General features: G+C 32.3%; 4 protein-coding genes across 5 annotated transcripts; 2 read left to right on the top strand and 2 right to left on the bottom strand.

Annotated features, from left to right (window-relative positions):
• Positions 1-231: 231 nt before the first annotated feature.
• Positions 232-4,462, top strand: LOC133816853 (stearoyl-[acyl-carrier-protein] 9-desaturase, chloroplastic-like). Its single transcript, XM_062249161.1, has 3 exons — positions 232-558; positions 2,516-3,020; positions 3,506-4,462. The coding sequence occupies exons 1-3, from the start codon at positions 443-445 to the stop codon at positions 4,064-4,066; spliced, it is 1,182 nt and encodes a 393-aa protein (XP_062105145.1). The 5' UTR covers positions 232-442; the 3' UTR covers positions 4,067-4,462.
• Positions 4,463-4,519: 57 nt separating this feature from the next.
• On the bottom strand, positions 4,520-6,203 carry LOC133816854 (ubiquitin-like protein ATG12). 2 transcript variants are annotated; one of them, XM_062249162.1, is made up of 6 exons: positions 6,125-6,203; positions 5,923-5,981; positions 5,751-5,819; positions 5,560-5,622; positions 4,948-5,036; positions 4,520-4,704 (listed from the first exon to the last, which is right to left on the bottom strand). In XM_062249162.1, the coding sequence occupies exons 1-5, from the start codon at positions 6,159-6,161 to the stop codon at positions 4,977-4,979; spliced, it is 288 nt and encodes a 95-aa protein (XP_062105146.1). In that variant the 5' UTR covers positions 6,162-6,203; the 3' UTR covers positions 4,520-4,704; positions 4,948-4,976. The 2 variants fall into 2 exon arrangements, with proteins under 2 accessions (XP_062105146.1, XP_062105147.1); XM_062249163.1 differs by lacking the exon at positions 4,948-5,036.
• Positions 6,204-8,101: 1,898 nt separating this feature from the next.
• LOC133816852 (uncharacterized) lies at positions 8,102-9,052 on the top strand. Its single transcript, XM_062249160.1, has one exon. It carries the CDS (start codon positions 8,230-8,232, stop codon positions 8,809-8,811), a length of 582 nt encoding a protein of 193 aa, XP_062105144.1. The 5' UTR covers positions 8,102-8,229; the 3' UTR covers positions 8,812-9,052.
• A 1,276-nt stretch (positions 9,053-10,328) lies between these two features.
• LOC133816851 (splicing factor U2AF-associated protein 2) lies at positions 10,329-16,632 on the bottom strand. The gene is made up of 14 exons (XM_062249159.1): positions 16,477-16,632; positions 16,010-16,120; positions 15,234-15,362; positions 14,916-15,130; positions 13,853-14,077; positions 13,563-13,655; positions 13,447-13,485; positions 13,082-13,171; positions 12,901-13,003; positions 12,512-12,592; positions 12,013-12,089; positions 11,322-11,402; positions 10,744-10,835; positions 10,329-10,616 (listed from the first exon to the last, which is right to left on the bottom strand). The coding sequence occupies exons 1-14, from the start codon at positions 16,514-16,516 to the stop codon at positions 10,493-10,495; spliced, it is 1,500 nt and encodes a 499-aa protein (XP_062105143.1). The 5' UTR covers positions 16,517-16,632; the 3' UTR covers positions 10,329-10,492.
• Positions 16,633-22,409: the final 5,777 nt, after the last annotated feature.

Genomic DNA, 22,409 nt, shown 5'->3' with positions numbered 1-22,409 from the left:
TAATTAAATAAATAACTGTTTTTTTAATAGTTACGGCACCATTATTATTTCTTTCTCTGAAAAGGGTTGTGCCCGTACGTAACGTGTACATGGACACACATAACAACACAGAAAAATCTTACACAAAAATATACATAAAATAACGAAGATGGCATAAATGTAAAAATATGAAAAGGTGGTGTCTTTTCTACAAGAAAGTCTTTTTAATGGGGTTTTTCGTTCTCTCTCTCACGCCCAACATTGCCTACTTTGGTTGCTTCTGTCTTCTTCTCTATTAATTATCTCCCTCGCTGTGCCTCTCTCTCTCTCTCTCTCTCTGCTTTTCTTCTTCCTCTTCTTTGCTTTGCTAAGCTCATATCATATAATCATACACATATATTATCACATACATTGATTCCCAGAGAATTACAAGAGAAAGGACGAGTCTTTAAGGATCAAAGCAATGGCTCTCAGGCTTAGCTCCATGATCAACTTCCCAGCTCACAACGTCTCCTCTAAGCCCCACAATCTCAGATCTCCCAGGCCCTGCATGGCCTCCACTCTCCACTCCATTTCTAAGTCAGTATTGATCTTTTTTCAACTTTTCCAATGCGTTTTCTTTATGATGATAAATCTTGGGTCTTTTTTTTTGTTTTGGATTTTATTCTTATTTGCTTACTTGTAACATTACCACATTAGAAAAGATGAGGTTTTTCTTCCTTCTTCAGCTGATTTTTTGATCTGGGTCATTGGTTTTTTATGCTAATCGAGCTTAATTTGGGATTTAATCTAATGGGGTTGTTTGATTTTCTGTTTCCATTGTTTTGGTCGATTTAAGGGTGTGTTTTTTGTTTTTAATTTTGAAAAGGGTGTTTTTCATTTTGTTTAACAATCTCGTTGAGATTGTTGTGTATTTGGTGAAAGCATTGGGATTTATGTTTGGTCGGCGGATACCGCACATGTGTTGCATGTCTTTTCTTGATGACGATATCATGTATGGATTTTTCTATGTACAAGTTTCTGTCATTTTGTTTGATAACCACTTGGATTGGATTTGTTTTTATATTGATTTTATTAGGAAGGATGCAGCTGGCCGTGGCCTGCGGCCTGCTTTTGAGTTTTTCTTGGTTTTTTCGCTGCATGCAGAGATTTTTATTTGATGTCGGTTACTCTGCTTGAAACGTCATTTTAATGTTATTTTTTTTTACTGTTTTCATGGTGTTGAAGCTGGAGAGTGATGTCCCTGTTATGAGTTTTTTTTATTTCATCTGTGATCTAAAATATTATGCTTGTGGAGTTGTATATTTGTTCCATATGCTGCTGTGTTTTTTTGTTTTCGTTTTCTTTTGTATTTTCCATTAGTTGAGAATCAGGCCTGAGTTTTTTGGATTGTTGTTGGAACTAAGACCGACCTGCGTGTTGGTAAAGTGTTGTAACAATGTAAATGATTAGTTAAGATGTCTGTCAAAGTTTAAGAGGGGTTTTTCTTGTCTTCATTTGTGTTTTCTTTTCTAAGATATATATATATATACATACATACGTATATATGTACATGTTGTATAGTTTTTTTTACACTGCATAAAATCTGTCACTCTAATTTCCTTTTACTAGAGCTTTTGCAATTTTTCTCTCTTCTAAACTTGTATTTGGTGACCTCTAGCAGCCTAGTGTTTTGTGTTTTAATTAACTGTATGTCTTAGTTGATTATTTTGATTACGGTTTTTTTGGTTGCTGAGATTGTGTGAAGAGTTTTTCAAACGTGTTTCTATCTGATATGATATCTCTTTTTTTTTTCTTCAATCAGTTAACAGTATTTCTTGTTCTTTAGCTAGCTACCTTTAGTGTTGGTTACGCATTTGTACTGCCATGAGCAACAATTGTAGTTTAGGTGTATACTATACATATATGTAGTTACTGCCTTACAGGAAGACTATTTGGTACCATGAGTGACAATTAGTTTTGACTTCTCTATTCATCGTCTGGTGGTGGTTGGTCAAGTTTGGTCTTATTTATTCTTTGGTGGGCATACTTAGATACAAGAAAACTTGCATACGAAATCTATCTATGTCTTTAGTTACTACTTATTTTGTCAGTCAAATCAATAATATAAGACTAATTCTGTCGACAAATTTTTTTATTTTAATAATTCCATTCTCAAGACTTTTGACCAATAACATGGTTTCTCTCCAACCCCTTTTGGTGTTTTCCCTAATTATTACTTACACTGCTCTTCAACTATTTTTTTTTTAATAGGAAAAAATGAAGAAAAGAACAGTGTTCTTTTTGCATAACATGTTAGCTGTCATTACTACATTTTTATTTGGGAGAGTTGTGTTTTCACATGCTCCAATTATTTGTTATTGTTAATAAACACTCCTTTTGTAGAATATTTGAGAAGAAATAAGAAATAGTTATAGCTGGATATGATTCTATGCGTAAATAAACTTGGTTAAGAGCAGACAGAAGTAATGTATAATTGCAAAATGTTATATGTTTATGTGAAAAGCTTCTGACTTTTTTCTTCTGTTTGTTGTAGAGAGACAGAAAAAGGAAAAAAGCCTTATTCGCCCCCGAGGGAGGTACATCTTCAAGTAACCCATTCCCTGCCCCCTCAAAAGGTTGAGATCTTCAAGTCGTTAGAAGGCTGGGCGGAGGAAAACATTTTGGTGCACTTGAAACCTGTGGAGAAATGTTGGCAGCCACAAGATTTCCTACCAGAGCCGGAGTCTGATGGGTTTTATGATCAAGTCAAGGAGTTAAGGGAAAGGGCAAAAGAAATTCCTGATGCTTATTTTGTTGCCTTGGTCGGAGATATGATTACTGAAGAAGCTCTTCCAACGTACCAGACTATGCTTAATACCCTAGATGGAGTTAGAGATGAGACCGGTGCAAGCCCTACATCTTGGGGAATATGGAACAGGGCATGGACTGCTGAGGAGAATAGGCATGGAGACCTTCTCAACAAGTATCTTTATCTCTCTGGAAGGGTAGATATGAAGCAAATTGAGAAGACTATCCAGTATCTCATTGGCTCAGGAATGGTGAGATTCTTATTTAATATATCATCTGTGTGACTCTTTGGTATTGTTACATTTCCGTGAGATATTTTTATTTTAACAAGTTCTTGCATTAGCTAGATAGTATGAGACCCTTAATAACCATACTCATTCCTGGTCAGTAAAATAGCATGCTATGCCAGGATAAGTTTTCTGTGGCTTATCATGTTAAACCTTGTCACCTTTAGGTAAAGTATAGAATAACTATATGCATAGCTAAGAAAGCAAATTTGTTGAGAGATTAATAATCTTAAAAGTATTGATTTTGTAGTTTTAAAGATGCTTGAGATTATCATTCTTACATAACATAGCTAAGAAAGAAAAATTTGTTGAGATTATCATTCTTATAAATTTTGATACTTATAGTTGCATGTTTTTGTGGTAGCTGAGGTCTAAATATGTTTTCAGTTGTCACTTTTCAGAACTAGCTAAATTTTATTGTTCGTTTTTTATATCTTATGTTTTGCTAGGATCCGAAAACGGAAAACAACCCGTATCTTGGTTTCATCTACACTTCCTTTCAAGAGAGGGCTACATTCGTCTCCCATGGAAATACTGCCAGGCAAGCCAAAGAGCACGGCGACCTGAAATTGGCACAGATATGCGGCACAATAGCTGCAGATGAAAAACGCCATGAAACTGCCTACACAAAGATTGTGGAGAAGCTCTTCGAGATTGACCCGGATGGCACTGTTATGGCTTTAGCTGACATGATGAAGAAGAAGATATCTATGCCGGCCCACTTGATGTACGACGGGAAGGATGACAATCTTTTCGAACACTTTTCGGCAGTTGCCCAGAAGCTCGAAGTTTACACTGCCAAGGATTATGCTGATATCTTGGAGTTTCTGGTGGGAAGATGGAAGATTGAGAACTTGAGTGGTCTTTCCGGTGAGGGCCAAAGAGCACAAGATTTCGTGTGTAGATTGCCTCCGAGGATTAGAAGGTTGGAGGAGAGAGCTCAGGGAAGGGCCAAGCAAGCATCATTGGTTCCTTTCAGCTGGATATTTGGTAGAGAAATCAAGATTTGAAGTGCTGCTGCTGGGTTTGGTCACCAATCAATCACCCTGCCTATCTCATCACATATAGTACTAGCAACTCAGTAATAGATAAAGAGATAGGATAGAATATCCCTATGCTGCATTTCAACCTTTTTTTTTCTTTTTCCCTTTCTTTCTTTTGCTTCTTTCGTTGTCAGATGGGTTTGGGAGTGCGATGTGATCAAGACTTTGTAGATACTGTTTGTTTTTTCTGTTGGTTGTTAAAGATCAACTGAAAAAGAGAACCATGAATACTTGTGTTTGTTTCAAGCTTTCTTATTTCTTTTTTATAGTCCAAAATTTCTAAGGAAAAAAAAAAAGTGTTAGTACTTTGTAGTAGTTCAAGTTTACAATTTGTGCCTTTAATAAAAGAATAAGCTTCTTCTATTTATGATATCATTATCCATTGGTTTGCTGTGGCTTAATCCAAATAATATATTCAAATGGAGAAAACTATCAACACAATTCATAACCTTTGTAACTTGTATGGTTTCAGTCAAATTTACAAAAAGAACATAAAAGAATCTTCTTTGCCAATGCCAGTGCTTTGTTCAATCTTCTATAGTCCTACCCTAATTAAAATCTTCTTTGCCAATGCCAGCAGCATATCTGCAAGTCTGATAACACCCCTACAAGTGCAGCACCACATATACAAAGTCAGGCATGAAACAGATAAATAAAAAAGGCTTATTAGGATTTCCCAGTACTATCAACACTACCAAATCGTGCCCTTGAATTTAATCGTGCCGTTGATGTGAATAATTCAGGGAACTTTTAACAAGTTGAAAAATTCGAGGGGCATGATTTGTATTGGTAATAGTTTAGGGGAAAAAATCCTAATAGTTTAATATTGCAGATAAATAGTTTAATACCTATGAAATGAACCCCATCACCGGGAGTGTTAACCCCAAGCCATAGAACAAGCATAATTGACAACTAGTTTACCATCGAAACCGAAATTCTGCAATATCAAATGAAGGAACATGAACCATTGTAATTTATATGCAGTGTTATCTTTAATCTTGAATGTGGAAGATAATTCTACAAGATATGGAGCTTAAGAATGTTAAACTTAATGTTCTTATTTGTCTTGAGAGGAGTTCATTGATCAAAGGGCTGTCATAAAGAACATTGAATCTCATAACACCTACTATTCTTTCAAATACTGAATGATATAAATATTTATGTGCAAAAAGATCAAACTACCAAATCAATTTAATACAGTAGAGAATCGGTAAGTGTAGATAACATGGTAATATAATTACAAATAGAAGATGATCTATTCATAGTGGTACAGACAATTATCACAACGAGAAAGTGCAGTGGATGGTGGCAAGCGTAAATGATACATATAATGTCTTGAAACAACATCTTCCTACCTTCTTAAAAGCAATTAAACATATTATATAGACATAGAATTGAAATTTAATATATTGGCAGATAAATGCACGACTGTGAATGAATGGAGAAAAGTAAAATCTTACATTGTAAAGATCAATGACAGATTCATCAGGGTTTGGGGAGAATGCGCTGTTGACATACACAAACTGAAAAACCAAACGAAGAAAGGTTTGCTTAGCTTTGATTAGAAAGTAAGTCTCAGTACACCCCATTTGTATTGAGGAGGTTCTAGTATGAAAAAAAAAATCATGTATGTATGTATGTGTATATGTACCAGTGTCTCTCGATGAAGTTGGCGTCTTAAAAAGTCGATAACTTTGGCAAATTTGTCAGTTCCAGGTATCTGCAACAGTCAAATAGTGATAAATGATCTAAAATAATTGAAAACAAGGAAACCCATAATGCAAAATTCAATTCAATTGAATTGTCTCCATCAAAAATCTTACCTTGAACTTGGCTTGCTTGAGAATGGGAGCATCACCAGTGGCTCTCAGATGAACAACCACTGCTCCAAATTCAAAAACCATACAATAAATAAATAAAGACCCAATTTTTGAAACCCTAATGGCTAATCGGATAAGTTTGAATCCTCTCTTCTTCCTTATCGATAATAAAAGATAGAAAAATTGAAGGAAATCAAAGGGTCACCTTTTCGAACAGCAGTGGGAGAGTCCGTAGTAGCCATTGATGCCTTCTCTGAGATGAAAGTGAAACAAGAAACCGAAGAAGAACACGTTGTTCAGCTATTTTTAAATGAAACTATTGAAAGATGCTGTCGTTTCTGTTCATACGATGTCGTTTTACATAATATTGTCGTTTTAATGAATTTGTGTCATTGTCCTTTCTAAGCTAATGTCGTTTTTAGCAATAAGTGTCGTTTATTAGATTAAGTCTTTTTTTTTGTTTAGTGTAAATGTAAGGTTAATTATCCATTTTAAAGGTCTCTAGATAGAAATATAAATAAAATATTAGAGGACTACCTTGTTATATTAGTCATCAAAATGATAAAATTTTGGATTTTTGAATTAAAATTCAATTTTAATTCATATAGTAGTCTTATTTCTTAGCTTTTCAGTACCACTCAAATTATTAATTTTAAAAATTAATAGAGAAAATATGACTAAACTATAAAGTATGTTAGATGCATAATCTTTGTCTTGTTAATATTATATTCTTTAAAAAAAATTGATTGTTGAATTAAAACTCAAATTTGATAAACTTTGTAGCATTGTCTCTTAAATTTCTCATGCCACTAAGATTGAGTTTAAATATTAGAAAATTAAGTTTTGGGACATTGACATTAATGCCAAAAATATAGTTTTTATTTGTTTCTCTATCATTAAGTATAAGTTTGGATTTTCAAACATGATAAATTATTTATGTTATTGCTCATTAGACTATTATATTTTGAGTATATTTAATACTTTTCAATAGTAGTTTAGTATTTTTCTTCATATATAATTTTAATATTTTCTATCATACATTTTAATAAACTATTTTAGTGGTGCTCTCATGTGGCCAGCTCAATGTCATTTTGGGAATTTGTTAGTACCACAAGTAGATATGGAAATTTTATCCACGAGTACGAAGTTTCGCGAGCACCCGCCCCTAATGAAGCTAGGATTTCCTGCTTAAATGGGGAATGGGGCGGGACGGAAGTCATTTTCTAACTCTGAATGTTAAACGGGGTACAGACGGGAATAGCACTTCCTGCCCCAATGAGACCCAGTTTAATTTTTTTTATTTATATGATGATATTTTTTATTTATTTTACATATTTATTTATGTGATTTTGTAGCATATTAGTAACTTTTTTAAGGATTTTTAGTTTTGTTTTGAACAATATATAATACTTTGAGCGATTAATATAGTGTAATATATACTAATTTTAGTAATATATCTTGGTTTATTTTATCTTTAAATAAATGGATACTAGTGGGAATTTCCCGCCCCAACAGAAAGATCTCGTCATGCCCCGATAAAGAATATGCAGGGATGGAGGCATGAACGAGAATTGATATGGTTAACGGGATGAGGGCATGGGGTGCCCGCCTCGTTTCCATCCCAAATCACGAGTGGGATGAAATAAAATCTTGCTCCACTTCTTAAGAAGCCCACTAGCATCGAAGGGTGCACCAATAAAAGTAAAATTTCAACCTCATCGCGGTTAATACGAAAATCATAGAAAATTGATCCTTGTTTTATCCCAATGATACTCACAATATTTTAATAAACTATTGAAAAATATTCAATTTGATTAGACAAAAAAAAAACATAAGTAATGTAAATAACATAAGTAATGATTTTTCCTAAAAGAGAATAACATGTGTGAGTAATGATGTGATGCCAATCCATTGCTATCTTTTTTCCTAGGATGCCTTGCTTTGGGTTTGGTGTTGAGTAAAGTAGGATTAGATCCAACCGTCCAGATCAACTCACAAGAAACGTTACATATATACACATAAAACAATTAAGGCACAGCTAGAGAACTCACTTCATTAAATTAAAATTTAAAAAGTAGCCGTTGCCACTAAACAACTTACTAAATCAAATGCCATCATTTTTCCACGTAACGGTCGGATTACAAAAAAAAAAAAAAATATAACCGTTAAAACCCTCAACTCCTCACTCTATATCTTCACCACCGTTCTCTCATCAATCTCACTCACCATTTCCTCACATACCCTTTTCTCCAAACCGATCCAATTCACCATAACTCTCCGAGTTTTCCCGATTCCGATCGATTTTCCGAGATGGGTCTCTCGATGACAGCCGATCCTCCAAGCTGCGTGACCGAGTCCCACTACAACACCCACAAGGTCTTCCTGCTCTGCAACTACATCCTCCTCGGCGCAGCCTCCAGCTGCATCTTCCTGACTCTCTCCCTCCGCCTACTCCCTTCCGTCTGCGGAGTCTTCCTCATCCTCCTCCACGTCATCACCATCATCGGTGCGGTCGCGGGCTGCACCGCAGCCTCGAGGGGATCCGGAAAGTGGTACGGGGTTCACATGGTGGCCACTGTGCTCACGGCCATCTTCCAGGGATCGGTGTCGGTGCTGATATTCACCAGCACAGGGAACTTTCTGGGAAACCTCAAGTCTTACGTGAGAGAAGAAGATGGTGCTGTGATACTGAAACTGGCCGGTGGGTTGAGTGTGCTGATATTTTGTTTGGAGTGGGTGGTGTTGGTTCTGGCCTTCTTCTTGAGGTACTATGCTTATGTTGAAGGTGGTCAAGCAGGGCAGCAGGGTCTGAGGGCTTACCCAATCAAGAGGACTGCCAAGGTTCAGCAGGATGATGATTTGAAGGACTGGCCATGGCCCTTCCAAGTCTAGAAAAAAAGAGTCTTTTGCTCTTTGCTGGGGATAGATGGTCATTTGCATGACCATCACCATGGGAGGGAGGATGTTTTATATAATCTCATATTGTATTTGTTGCTTATTTTGATTCTATTCATTTGTTTCATGTGATTTTGCATTACTTTGATAAGTGAGTTGTTTTTTATATTTGTATATTTTGGCAAGTATTATGAAATATCTATCTTAAATCTTAATATTATAACCATATTTGGTCCAATTGTGTACTATTCTTCAACTTCATTTTTGTTTCTTATTTTTTTTTTATCAAGAAAAAAACTTCATTAATCAACCAGCAAAATACACCCTCAACTCACTAAAACCACTCCAAGAGAAGCAACAGACTGCCCCTCAGAAGCAAAGAAACAAGAACTAATTACATTTTAATCTATGTAAAAAATATCTCTCTAGTCTTGTCAATTTTCTACTTTTAACAATGAACTAAAAGTCACTATACTCTTTACATCTAAAGCAATCAAAGAATCAGATTTGGAATAGCCTTCAAACACACACCTATTCCTGTTCAGCCAAATACAGTAGCAAGTTGCAGCAATTACTGCTATACTCACACGCCTCACAATGCCAGCTGCTTTAAGAGATATCCAGTTTAACCAGCCATCAAAATCCAAAGGCCAACCCCTGAAACCCAGCCACTTAAACACAAGCTCCATAACTCTTCGAGATAGGCAGCAGTAAAAAAAAATAAGTGGTGATGTGTTTCTGGCTGGTCTCCACAAACAGGGCAAAGAATAGAGTCTAATATAATGTGAAATTTACTCTCAAGTTATCCTTCCTTAACAGCTGAGTATTCACAACTTGCCAAAGCAGAAATCGATGCTTAGGAACATTAAGACTACTCCAAATTGCCCTGTGACAACTAACTTGAAAAGGAGGAAGTGTACTGTTATATAAAATAGCTGAACAAAACTTAACTTACCCGAACTACCTGCCTTCAATATATCAGAGATGGAAAACTTCTGTCTCGGTCTACAAAGCTTGCGCCAATACCAGCTGGTATCTATTTTTAATTCACAAGACCAAATGGATACCCCTTGAGATAAACATTATCCATTTTTGTTTCTTATTGATAATAATATAATTCAACAAACTTCTAAAATTGATGTGATCTTAAATGAAACTACTTGTTGTAACAAAAATGAACAAGTGAGTTTGTTTACTTCTTGTTACATTGCGTAATTTTGTTATTTATATGTTCAATTTTTTTTAAAAATTGAATGGATTTGCAAGAAGTATTTTGCAGACTAAAATTTTGTTATATGTTAAAAAATTGAATGGATTTTTTGCAATAAGAACAAACTATTATTGATGATAAAATATAATTCAACAAACTTCTAAAATTGATCTTAAATGAAACTACTTGTGGTAACAAAAATGAACGAGTATTGAGTAATTTTGTTATTTATATGTTCAATTTTGTTCAAAAATTGAATGGATTTTCAATGCAAGTGTTGAAGAAGACTGAAATGAGAACAAAATTTTCCAGTTTAAAAGATATCATTCTCATTTCCAAGATTGGAACTAGCTTGCAGAATCCCTCAACAATTTCTTTACAAATAAAAAAAAACAAGTCATCTAACAATATTTTAATTTTACAGGGAAAAACTGGGGTAGTGTCTACTAAGTATTCCGGGCGAACAACTTATTCAGCTTCAAGTTCAGCACCAAATTGCTCCAGCCGTTTGGCGTCTGCGTCCAGATCCCGGACGTTAGCATGGTTAACTTCCCCATCATCCTCACTTGCATGTATCTGTCTACCGCCAAACCTAAATCCCAAAAGTAAGAGAAAAACCTCTCAGAAATGTTAGGAGGAGCCAGAGCAGATGACTATTGTTAAATGTAAGGGTAAAATCTTCTACTACTACAAAGACAATACTACTGAATAAGAGTTACCATCTTCCATTCATCAGCGCTATGCACTTTTGAGCATCCCTCCTGTCCTTGTATCTTACTAAAACAACACCTTGGGGGTGATTCTCACACACCTGCAACAATATCAGATTAATGAATAAACATGTAACACGAAAAAAGGCACCGAGAATATAATTGAGCGCCACCCCACTTAACTATGCCAACAGAACCACCACCCGAATTCCATAACAGAACATGCTGATACCGAACATTAACCCATAATTTCCACTTACGTAGACAAGGGTTCCTAAAACATTCCACATAACACCTAGAGATTCACCATAGCATAGCACTAAATGAAGAAAAAATAACTGAATAAGTAGACATTGTGCCTAGTTTGCAAAAACAAATTAACCTATTCAGAAAAAATGATGACACTAAAGAAAACTCAAGGTTATCCAGGTCGAATCCCCAAGACTGGCAGGATGAGGGGGAAAAAGGCCAAGAACTCCAAGCTCAAGCTCCAAATAAATAGTAGTATTACAATAACAATTTAAGAGAAAGGAAAATTATATATCTGGCAACAATATTCCCAATCACTTCATTGTATAGTTGATTACCTTAACTGAGTCCAGTGGACCAAGCTTTGAACATTCTTCCTGTATGTCAGCCTCTAGTTCTGAACGTAAATTTTCATCGGCCTGAGAAAGATGATTTTAACATTCAATTTCATACAAGAATGAGTTCATTCAGATGCACAAGGACTAGTCACTTTTTCTCAAAGAAACTTTGACAATTTTATTTTAACTCAAGGTAAAAGACAGATTGACATTTGTATCCACTAAATCTGCCATCTTTACTCTTTTTTTTTCAAAAAGAGAAGTATAACTATCACCGGCATTTTGTTTCAGCATTTTTATAATAATATAATTTTAATTTAAGTCAACTAGTACATGTAATTGTCCAAGACGACATATTAAAGAAAGAAAAATCAGTGTTATCCTATAATCATAATATGTTATGTGGATATGGACAGGACAGAATAGAAATCAAAAAATTAAAGAGTAACTGTGTAGCTACATCACTAAGGTAAGCACATTAGTTTTCAGAAAGATTTCCTAAGCAAGCAACTTAAAACTGAATAGTTAAGAAAAGGTTAATCTCAAAAGGCATTATTCATTTGTCAATCAGCATGTGCAGCCGGTGGATTCTTTTGTTAGCATAAAAGTTCGCATTACAACTAGTGTGCAGCAGGACTAGTAAATAACCATTGAGAAGAGAGTTTAAAGCCATAGACATTCTTTAACCTACCCTCATTTCAGCAGGCATGAACATATAACGAAGAACAACAGTAGCTGGAATAGACAACTTTGCATCATCACGACCACCTGTCATACAAAAAGAAACAATATAACAGTAGATGGTTTAATGGTTGATGTAACAAAGAAACAATATAACATAGTTTATAAAAAAGACTGCTTCCAAGTATCTATCATGAGCAATTTAAAAGACGATAATGTTTCACTAAAATTCAGGGAAGTCCAAAAGGCAACTCAAATTGAAGTGTTCTCTCCTATTAACATAACAGCAATTCAGCACTTAAGAAAGAGAAATAAATTTGCAAGCTAATATGCACAAGGATCTGAAGCACTAAAATTTGACTCTAAAACAATATTGACCAACACTGGAATTTTTTCAACAGTATCGTATCAATATTAAGAAAGGAAACAGAGTGAGAAAGTAAACAGCATGCAATAAAAGGTCACTGAACTATTAAATAGAGCATTTAAGAGTAGCATAAAAAGCTTACCCCATCCAAGCATCTTATCTTCCACCTTCTTAAGTTTCTTTTTCTTCTTGTTGTCAACTTTCTTGGAAATAAATGTATTCCCTGTGTTAAGAAAAAAATGAGATTACATTATGGGTCACTGTAAGCCCCATAAGGACAACAAAACTAGTCATTTAAAGACATCTCAAGCAACAAAGTTCCTTTCTAAAACACTATGTTTGATGTACAATGATGTATATCAAACAGTGATTTTAGTCTAGTATGAGTTACTGCATAGTATTCACTGTACTTTATAGAAGAAAAGACAATAAAATAAAATGTAATGAAGGGAATGAAACAATGCAACAGCAATAAGCATACGCCAAATGAAAATACACATTGATGATAGTGACAATGATTGAAGCTGGTACCTTTCTGCTCAAACTTGGCTGGGGTGACTGTCATAGAAATCTTGTCACCAGGACGGAAAGGTGCTCCATCCAGAATTTGCAAAGCCAGCGCAACTGAAGGTTCCTAAAGTACACACAAAATAATGAACCCAAAGAAGACTGATATTTAAATGTCACACCCAAAAAATATGAAAGTTATTACCTTGAGATATGTAACCAGTGCATCTCCCTTCTTTCTTCCAGTTTCTTTGTCAACATACAGCTTTATACGGGGCTTTTTGGTTTCTGAATCCTAAATTTTTTTATAAATGTGCTCAATGAGATGGGAAATTCTAATTGTTCAGAAGAATAACATACTTTGGTGGCCAAGTGTGTGTGTGAAGCATAATAAGAACTTTAATAAAGATATTAGTTATGCGAAGAAACAAAGTCCAAATATCATTTTCACATAACACCAAAACTTCTAAAAATCTGAAGTTGCAACGAAAAGGTCAAAATTCCCATGAATTTCAAATGCAGGGCAACCATGAAATTAAAATTGTTTTAGATAAAGCAAACACAAATTACCTCCTTTATTATCCCACACTTGGAGAATACTTCTACCACCTGCAAAAGAACTACCATATTAGCATATTACCAAAACTAATATGTTTAGGCAAGAAATAGCAATGATGAAAGCTTACTTCATCAATTGTCACATCCTCAGGCAACCCAGTCACATACACATGTGTATTTACTTTTAATTCAAACCAGCTATCGGGAGGTTTATTGGGTTCCTACAAAAGCATACATACAAAATAAGACACAAAAGAAACCAATGAGTTCAACAAAACACAAGTCATGTGGTTTCAATGTTTGTACGACCAACAAGAAAACATGGCTATCTCCCCCCTGCAACTACCCGCAGAAACCAACAGAAAAAATCTCAAATTCAAATATATAAACACAATAGAACAGGACAAGATCAGCAGACCTTCTTAGCAGCTTCCTCATCCGGCAATTTTCTCTTAGCATTTTTTCCTTCCACTGCCTCATTGCTATCATCAACTTGTTTTGTAGACAAATCGGGTTGTTTAGTTGCATTATCTTCTTCACTTGCAGGAGCATTAGAAATATTGACGGTCGAAAAGACCTCCTCTTCTTTCAAGAAAGTCATGTCTTCTACCTTATAATCTCCACCTCTGCCATCTGTGTCCTCCTATGGCATGTGCAATCAATTTAAATTTATATATATTTATGTGTGTGTGTGTGTGTGACTAGAGAGAGAGAGAGAGAGAGATTTCTATTCAACTTTTAGTATATTAAAGCCTTGCGAGCGTCAAGTAGCACTAAGTATCTTCTAAGATAGGTTCTCCAAAATTATAAATATCATGGTCTATACTCCACTATGTGAAAAAGGTATATAGTCTTTTTCTGAAAAGGAAAACATCCAAGAAATAAAGTAGATCCAAATGAAATTTAATAGGGTTTCACTATAAAGTCTTGCATTAGCACATGTTACAAATCACTAAGAGGGAAAGAGTAAAAAAGCTAAAGGAGAAAAATAGGAAGAGCTACAAGCTCTCAAATTTTTGTCAAACTTCCATGAATTCAACATGAAAAAAATACTTACACCACAAACTGACGGAATTAAAAGTTCATACAAAGTAACAAGTACATCACAGAAATCATATATTATCCTTATAACATAATGCATGCCTCTTGCCCAAGTAAAAGATCTTTATGTTGCCTACTTTGTTGGGAAATGAACTCTTACAACCATAGCCAAGTGTATTGCGAGCTGAAACTTTACAATAAAATTATCCTAAATGATGCCATTTATAAGAAAATATCGTATGCATATAGTAGTAATTATTCCATTGATCTAGTAGGAGATAATGGAGAAAACTTGTGAGGGTAGAATCATCGAATCATTATAATTACATGAGAGAGTTAAATATCAGGATAAATGTTTACTTCTTTGACTCCATTCAACAATATTTAATATAATAAAAAGAATAAAAAACCTCTGAAGAAATATAAGTCCAAGCACCAACCTGAGGAACCCAAACCCTAAGACCTCGATCCCATTTATAGGTGGTCCCATCATCATCAGTGAATTCTTCTTCACCCTCTGGCGGGGTTGAAGGTCTGTCATCATTATCCAGCGTGGCTCCACCAAAACCAGTAGAGCCATTTTCTGCCTCTGCTTCTGCCTCAGCCTCTCGAATCTCCTTCTGCCATTTCTCAAACTCGTCGTCATTAGATGGCACTGCATACCACATCACATCTATGTTAGATACCATAACCATGAAAATGCCAGCATCACTGACCCAAACTATTCCTAGAGAAAGAGGAAAATATTCCACCCATACTAGAATCATCAGCTCCTTGTTGAGATATGCATGTCATCAACTCGGGGATTGAGGATAATGGCTGCCATTCAGTCCTTCCTTCAGACCACACGAGTGTACTCGGGGTGAGGTACCCATTCAAGAAATGCTCTGTCCAGGCGAAATTAGTCAAGCAAAGGAGATGAGATGGTTCAATAGCTCATTAAACCAATTGAACATGATACAGATGGAACAAGTCCTGAAATCTGCTATTGATTACTGGTAGAAGTAGAACTGAAATTCAAAAAGGGCACCAATAAATTTCAGGAACTAATTATTTAAGCTACTAAAGCAAAATTGGACACGGTCATAGTCTAAGGACTTACTTAGATTCATTTCAAGTTTTTTGCTTACATAAATTGCAAATGAAAGTAAAAAGAATTTAGTTTTCAGTTTTTAAGTATAGAAAACATGCTTGGCAAACTTCATTTCAATATTTCTTCTTGTTTTAGACTTATATGTCTACATATAAACACAAATGTGTATGATAACATGTTATATATTCGTATAAATACCTTAAACTTCTTCTAACAATGTTTAAAAAAAAAGTCAAATAAAATAAGATTGTCAAACAAACTCTCAATCTCAAAGAAATCTTCCAAATACTTTAGTTCACAAGAACAAATGTGTATCCAAACAAGCCCTTTGTATATCGGTTTTATTCTTTTTGGAATAATACTTGAAATTCAGAACCTGAATCATAATTCCCCAAATTAAGCAAGCTTGTCAAACCAATTTGAAACTCATAGAAAACTCACCAAGCAACTCAGAAGACACATAGGGACCAACATGCTCTTGATTGTCACCGAGAATATACCATCCTACTTCAGTACTGGATTCAGAGTTCCCATCAACATTGTTTTCCACACCTATACAACAAAATACATGAGAACAGCCATCGTGTCTGCTAGTCTATATTTGCCCTTGTAACACGGAAAAAGATGTATGCTTTTCATTTATATACACCATGAATGAAGAAACCCCTAAAAACCCAATGCCATATTCCTTAAACACAATGCTAACATGCAGTACTGACAAAACCCTAGAAACCCAATAATGTTTAATATCTTCCGATTACTTTGATACAATTAATCAGCTCACTGTTTTCCAGAGACTCTACGCAAAGAACCCAATTCGAAGCTCTCGTCCACCATTCTCAATTCATCAGAACATTAATAAGTAAATAAATATATGAAAATTAGAAAAGGTCCAGAGGGGCACAAACCAGTCGGTTGGTTTTGGTTGGTGTGGTCCTGAGACGACATCGTTTGGTGCTTCAACCGGTCTTAGTTTCTTCTTCTTTCTTCTCCGAATGGAAGAAAATGGTCTGTGGACTATGGAGTATGAATATGGAACCTTCTTTTGGATCTGTTTGGGTACAGGGTGCTACTATACGCATACTCGGATAATCATATTCTTGGTTGGCCCATCTATTTCCGGAATTAGCATATTTATATTTGCTGCCAATTTTTTATTTATTTATTTTTAAAATCAACTATTTATTCTCTATTAGTAATTTGCATAAAAGTTATTATTACATTGGAGGAGCCTTTTTTTGGTATTATTTTAGATTATGATACGTGCACATAAAATATGTATCTAAATATTATGTGATAATTTAGCTTAATCAATTATATTTATTAAAACACAGACTTATTTTTTTTTTTAAAATACGTTACTGTGTGTAATATTTGAGTGCATATTTTAGGTGCACATATCATTACTCTTTAGACTACTGATTAGATATAATTATGTTGTTAATGATGTAATCTAGGCAAGATATTATGTTTTGTGATCTTTATCCTATCCACATCTTATTTTAACCCTTATTTTCATAATATATTTTCTAGCTAAAATTTAGATATTATATATCATATTGAGTTTAGATGTAAAGCATGTAGGTACAACATAACAAACTTAAAATATAAAATTAAAGTTATAGGTTATGAATTTGAGTATTTTATTATTAGTATATCTTTAATAAAAATGTGTATAAAATATTGTTGAAAAATGTATAAAAAAATAACTAAAAGCATATTGGTGGTGATAATGCACTCTATTTTTTTTTAATTGTTACATTTTAATTATCCAAATATTTTTTTGGCTTTAATAATATATTCTGTTAACAAAATAGTACAATTGTTAAAGCAACTCTAATGCTGAAGCGAATGGTTGCCACAGTCATTTGTGGGTCCCAAGTCAGAAAAATAGGTCCCCAAATCATATTATTGCCAAGAGAGAGTGTCAAAAATTGACAACGTTGCCCAACTTATTTTTTATTTTAATAAAAATATTTTTGATTATATGGATGAAAGAGAATACAAAAGTATTAATATTTTAATTTTTTTGGCAACATGGGAGAGTGCTTGCATTGTAGATGCTCTTAGTACCCAGATTTAACTTATGACACAGGTGCACACGTGGCAACATTTGATTTATCTATATTATTTTCAATTATTTAATTATTTGGGTGTGTATTTAAAGCTTAACTATGCACGAGTTTATGGGTTTGTACTTCAATTTTAATAATGAAATTATGGTTCGATTTATATTTATGGTTCTTGATTTGGTTTAAATTTATGAGTTTGTATATGAGAATAAATCGCTTCCATGGAATTTTTTTTGTTCTTATGTTCATTAATCAATTGTTGAATAAGATATTTGAATATGATTTTGGTGTTGAAAACTAAATACTTATATGTAGTCGAGAGGAAGAAGAAGAAGAAGATTAAATTCTGTGTAGTTTTTAGAATTAAGTTTTTTATTATATAATAGTAATATGTTATTGATTTTTTTATTATCTAAAATTGATTTTTTTAGTTTTTTTAATTAGATTTTAATAATTTTTAAAATTTTAAAATATTTTTTATTTTATTTAATGAATTAAAATAATCTAAACTAATAAAAATGTATCAAGTAAATACTTAATGAACAATTTTAAATTTTAATATTAAAATGTAACACATTTAAAAAAAATTTGGTATTTTCTCAGCCAATATTCCGTAACTAAAACTAAAATTTACATATAACATAATGAGTACTCCCTTAATTATTAGAAAGCATGTGAGGTTTAAATCCTCTTTCTTTTTTACAGCTTTGTTTCTAGCTTACATACCTACATAATAATAATGATGAGGAAAGATTATACTAAAAACTATAACTAATTTTAAAATAAAACCTATTAACAAATATCATTACACAATTAGATGAGTTTGTAGGAAAGAAACAAAATTGGTTTGGACCTCTGGACATGTAGGCCTTTTGCTTAGACTCGTTTAGCAAGTTGGGCCTGTAAATATATGGGCCTTTTGGACATTTAATTAGCCTAATTTTTAGGATTAATTACATCTCCCACCGTAATTTTAAAAAAAAATCGTTTTATACGGCATGTTAAATAAATTACAAAAATATGGCATGTTAATCGTTTTATACGGTTCTTCTTCTCGGCTTCATGGAGTACCATGGACAGATTTTGGTACTTCTTCTAGGCTTCATGGAGTACCATGAACAGTTTTTAGTACTCCAGATCTTCAAAAGACTTCTGTAATGAAGAGAGAGGTGACTCCAAATAAATCATTTCCAATATTGTCCTTGGAAATTAATAAAATAGATTAATTTATTTTTATTTAAAATGAATGTATTTATTAATATTAAAATTAATATTTATACAATTACTCAAAAAATAAATAAATATTTATACAAATTACAATATGCAGTTAATTAAAATTAATATTAATAACTATATGTTACAATATACAGTTAAAGTTTTAAGTTTTGTTATAAAAATATATTTAAAGTTAAAAAATTAGTTTTGTAAATCTTTGTAATAATCATGTTAAATAAATTTATAAATATTTATGTAAATGTGAGTTACAAAAATAAACTTTTTAGTTGTGAAATTAGTTTTGTAAATTGTTGTTACAAAAATGTAAAACTTGTTTAAAAAAAATATTGTATTTCACCACTACATTCAATAAAGTGTTTTATAAATAATGAATATCTTAAATTTGTATTTTTAAGTTGTATAACATAAATATGATGGTTCATGTAATTTTTTGGTACAATATTGTAATAATATAGAAAAATATAATATTTTTATGTATTTTTGTTTATGATTTCTTAACTATAAAATATTTTCATAAATATTAGTTACAAAAATATATTTCTTAGTTGTAAAACTAGATTTGTAAACTATTGTTGCAAAAATAAAAAATTTAGTTACAAATTTGTTTGTAAGTTTTATCTACAAAAAAAAAAAAAAAAAATCTACAATTCTATAACGGATTTTGTAAATATTATTTACAAACACGTAACAGATATTTACAAATTTGTAACAGATATTTACTAGTTTGTAAACGTTATTCACAAAAAATTGTATTTTACAGCTTTTATTTATGATTTTGCCACTCCGTATTTACGATTTTGCCATTCCGTGTTTTTATCCAAAAATTCCGTATTTTTGTAATGCACCGTATTTTTCAGATTTTTTTTAACTTTTAGTGCATTTTTGTAGATTTCCCTAATTTTTATGGGATTTAGGCCTATATTGAGTATGACCAATTTTTGCCAGATGTGTGGAGTCATGTGGGCCTTTTAGAGTTGTAGGGAGTGAAGCTTAGTGGTAGATTGAATTAGATTATGGGTGGTAATTTGGGTTACGACATGATGAAACGACACGACACGATACGACATGATACGATTAAGGTAAACACGAATACGACACGTTTAATAATCGTGTCATGTTCGTGTTTACCTTAATCGTGTCGTGTCATAATCGTGTTGACCCGTTTAATAATCGTGTCATGTCATAATCGTGTCAGACACGTTAACACGAATAATTTGCATAGGTTTTATGATTTTTTTCATATAGTTATGATTAATCGTGTCATAATCGTGTTATCGTGTTCGTGTCGTGTTGACCCGTTTAATAATCGTGTCGTGTTCGTGTTCGTATTTTTGACACGTTTAATAATCGTGCCGTGTTCGTGTTCACCTAATCGTGTTATCGTGTCATAATCATGTCGACACGAATCTGACACGTTTACACGAATTGCCAGCCATAAGTTAGATCAATTTTTTTTGTCATTATATTTAAAGAAAAGGTAGTTTTCATGTGTTTTTGCAAAGTATCATTTTGATACCCTGTGTTTATAAATAATGCTAATTTAGTATCCTACATTTTGAAATTGAATGTATTTGATACTCTGTATTTTAAAATTGTACATATTTGGTACCCTAAACTTAAATTTAATTAATAAAATTTCACCAATCTAATCAAATTACTATCAATCATACGAATTACAAATTATATATAACTGTTGACAGTTTGGTCGCATTGACAAAATTTTATCATTTAGGATACCAAATATCTATGTTTTCAAAATACAAAGTACCATATGAGCAGTATTTAAAACAGAGGGTACCAGAACGATATTTTGCAAAAATAAAGGGTACCAAATGAGTAAATTCCCTAAAGAAAATACCAATTTAATCTCTATATTTTCACCGAATGATTGATCGATCCTTATATTTTATTAAATAATAATTCAGACTATGTATTTTGTAAAATAGAACAAAAAAATTAACGTAAGCATGATTTTAGTCAAAATATGATTAAATATAACCAAAATACCCTCAAATTTTTGAATTAGTGAACATTTAAATAATTAAAAAAAATTAAATAAAAATAATTTAAAAAATAAGTATCAAAATAATTAAAAAAATATATATTACTTAATCAAACTTTACAAAAGTTTAAAAAACATATTAAAACAAAACTACACTCAAATTGTACCCCAATTGAAATAGACACCTAAAATTTTAATAATGATACTCACTAAGTACTTGACTATCTGACATTAAATTTTTTGTTAATTGCTTATGTAACAGTAATTAAATTAGTTTTCTATTAAAAAATGATTTTCACTTAAATGAAAAAAAAAAAACTTGTGTGTTTGTCTTTCTCGATTTCTAAACCCATATTTAAATTTTACCAATTGTTTCTTCAAATTATAATCCAAAATGATCAATCTAACACAACCCAAAACTATCATCTTCAAAAAGAATTATTCATCATCTTGAATATAAACTAGTCAACTTCTTCAAACCAATCATAACAAATCCAACAATGTCCCCAATCAATAAAACATATTCATTAATTTCTTCAAACTCATACCCAAAATTACTCTTAGGTCGATCAAACAAATTAATACAAGCATAAAAATTTCCCCAAAATCATGAATTTATCTAACCAAAGTAAGAAGAAACAAGGATTCACACCCATAAAAACCCATAAACACTATCTTTGCCCTCGACCCAAGACTTGTCGACCTAAGGACAGAGCCAGTAAAGCTAATGCGAGGGCTCAAGCCCCATCTCAATTTTTTTTATTTGAAATTTTAATTATATATTTTAACATAACTAAATAAAATAACATAAAAGCCTGGCCTAAAACTTTAAATTTATTGAATTAATATTATTTAAGTAATTTAAGAATTAATATTATTTTTTTTGTTTACAATTCTATTTTTTAAGTAATTTTTAATTTTAATCAATATATTTAAATAAAAATGATTTTTTATATTTTAAATTAATTTAAATATTTTTATTGATTTTTTAATTTAAAATAATGATGTAGCATTCGTTTTAGATGACCACGTGGTTCCCCAATGACAGTTAACAACAAAAACTAACAAAGACAATAAATTTGATAATAGAACAGAGGATTGAGAGGTTTCATCGACGAAAAAAAAGACTGAGGGGTTAACTGTAACAAAAGGTAAAAATAAGGGGGTTTTGCCACTAAATACTCTATATTTTTAATTTTTTTATTGTGTAGTTTTTAGTGATTTTGAGTTTATTTTAGGTATAAGTGTAGTTTTTCTCAAGTATATTTTGGTTTGACAAAATTGAAAATATTTTTGGTTTAATTTTAGTTTATTTTAAGTATGCCATGAGCTTAAATATATATGTATGTATTATATTTAAAAATAATCTTTGTCTTTAATGGTAATGTTTTTCAAGTTATTTTTAGTTTATTCTTGATATATATGTTTAGTTGTTTTGATATATATATTTTAAGTTTATTTTTGACATATTTTATAATGCAAAGATAAGTTTTTCAAGGTTGTTTATTTATTATTTTTTGTTATTGTTTAG

Source organism: Humulus lupulus, chromosome 2 (genome assembly GCF_963169125.1).
Source record: "Humulus lupulus chromosome 2, drHumLupu1.1, whole genome shotgun sequence".
Classification (NCBI taxonomy): Eukaryota; Viridiplantae; Streptophyta; class Magnoliopsida; order Rosales; family Cannabaceae; genus Humulus; species Humulus lupulus.
The sequence above is the reverse complement of the archived record's forward strand: the minus strand, read 5'-3'. Positions and strand labels throughout refer to the sequence as shown.

What these genes read in the sequence shown, in the direction of transcription:
- LOC133816853 (XM_062249161.1), top strand. Translation starts at nt 443, where the DNA reads ATGGCTCTCAGGCTTAGCTCCATGATCAACTTCCCAGCTCACAACGTC. An exon ending in ACTCTCCACTCCATTTCTAA is followed by an intron (nt 559 to 2,515) that starts GTCAGTATTGAT and finishes TGTTTGTTGTAG; the next exon opens with AGAGACAGAAAAAGGAAAAA. An exon ending in ATCTCATTGGCTCAGGAATG is followed by an intron (nt 3,021 to 3,505) that starts GTGAGATTCTTA and finishes ATGTTTTGCTAG; the next exon opens with GATCCGAAAACGGAAAACAA.
- LOC133816851 (XM_062249159.1), bottom strand. Translation starts at nt 16,516, where the DNA reads ATGTCGTCTCAGGACCACACCAACCAAAACCAACCGACTG. An exon ending in ACAAGGAGCTGATGATTCTA is followed by an intron (nt 15,131 to 15,233) that starts GTATGGGTGGAA and finishes TGTGGTATGCAG; the next exon opens with TGCCATCTAATGACGACGAG. An exon ending in ATGAGGAAGCTGCTAAGAAG is followed by an intron (nt 13,656 to 13,852) that starts GTCTGCTGATCT and finishes ATGCTTTTGTAG; the next exon opens with GAACCCAATAAACCTCCCGA.
- LOC133816852 (XM_062249160.1), top strand. Translation starts at nt 8,230, where the DNA reads ATGGGTCTCTCGATGACAGCCGATCCTCCAAGCTGCGTGACCGAGTCC.
- LOC133816854 (XM_062249162.1), bottom strand. Translation starts at nt 6,161, where the DNA reads ATGGCTACTACGGACTCTCCCACTGCTGTTCGAAAAG. An exon ending in AACTTCATCGAGAGACACTG is followed by an intron (nt 5,623 to 5,750) that starts GTACATATACAC and finishes TTGGTTTTTCAG; the next exon opens with TTTGTGTATGTCAACAGCGC. An exon ending in CTGTCATTGATCTTTACAAT is followed by an intron (nt 5,037 to 5,559) that starts GTAAGATTTTAC and finishes TTGATATTGCAG; the next exon opens with AATTTCGGTTTCGATGGTAA.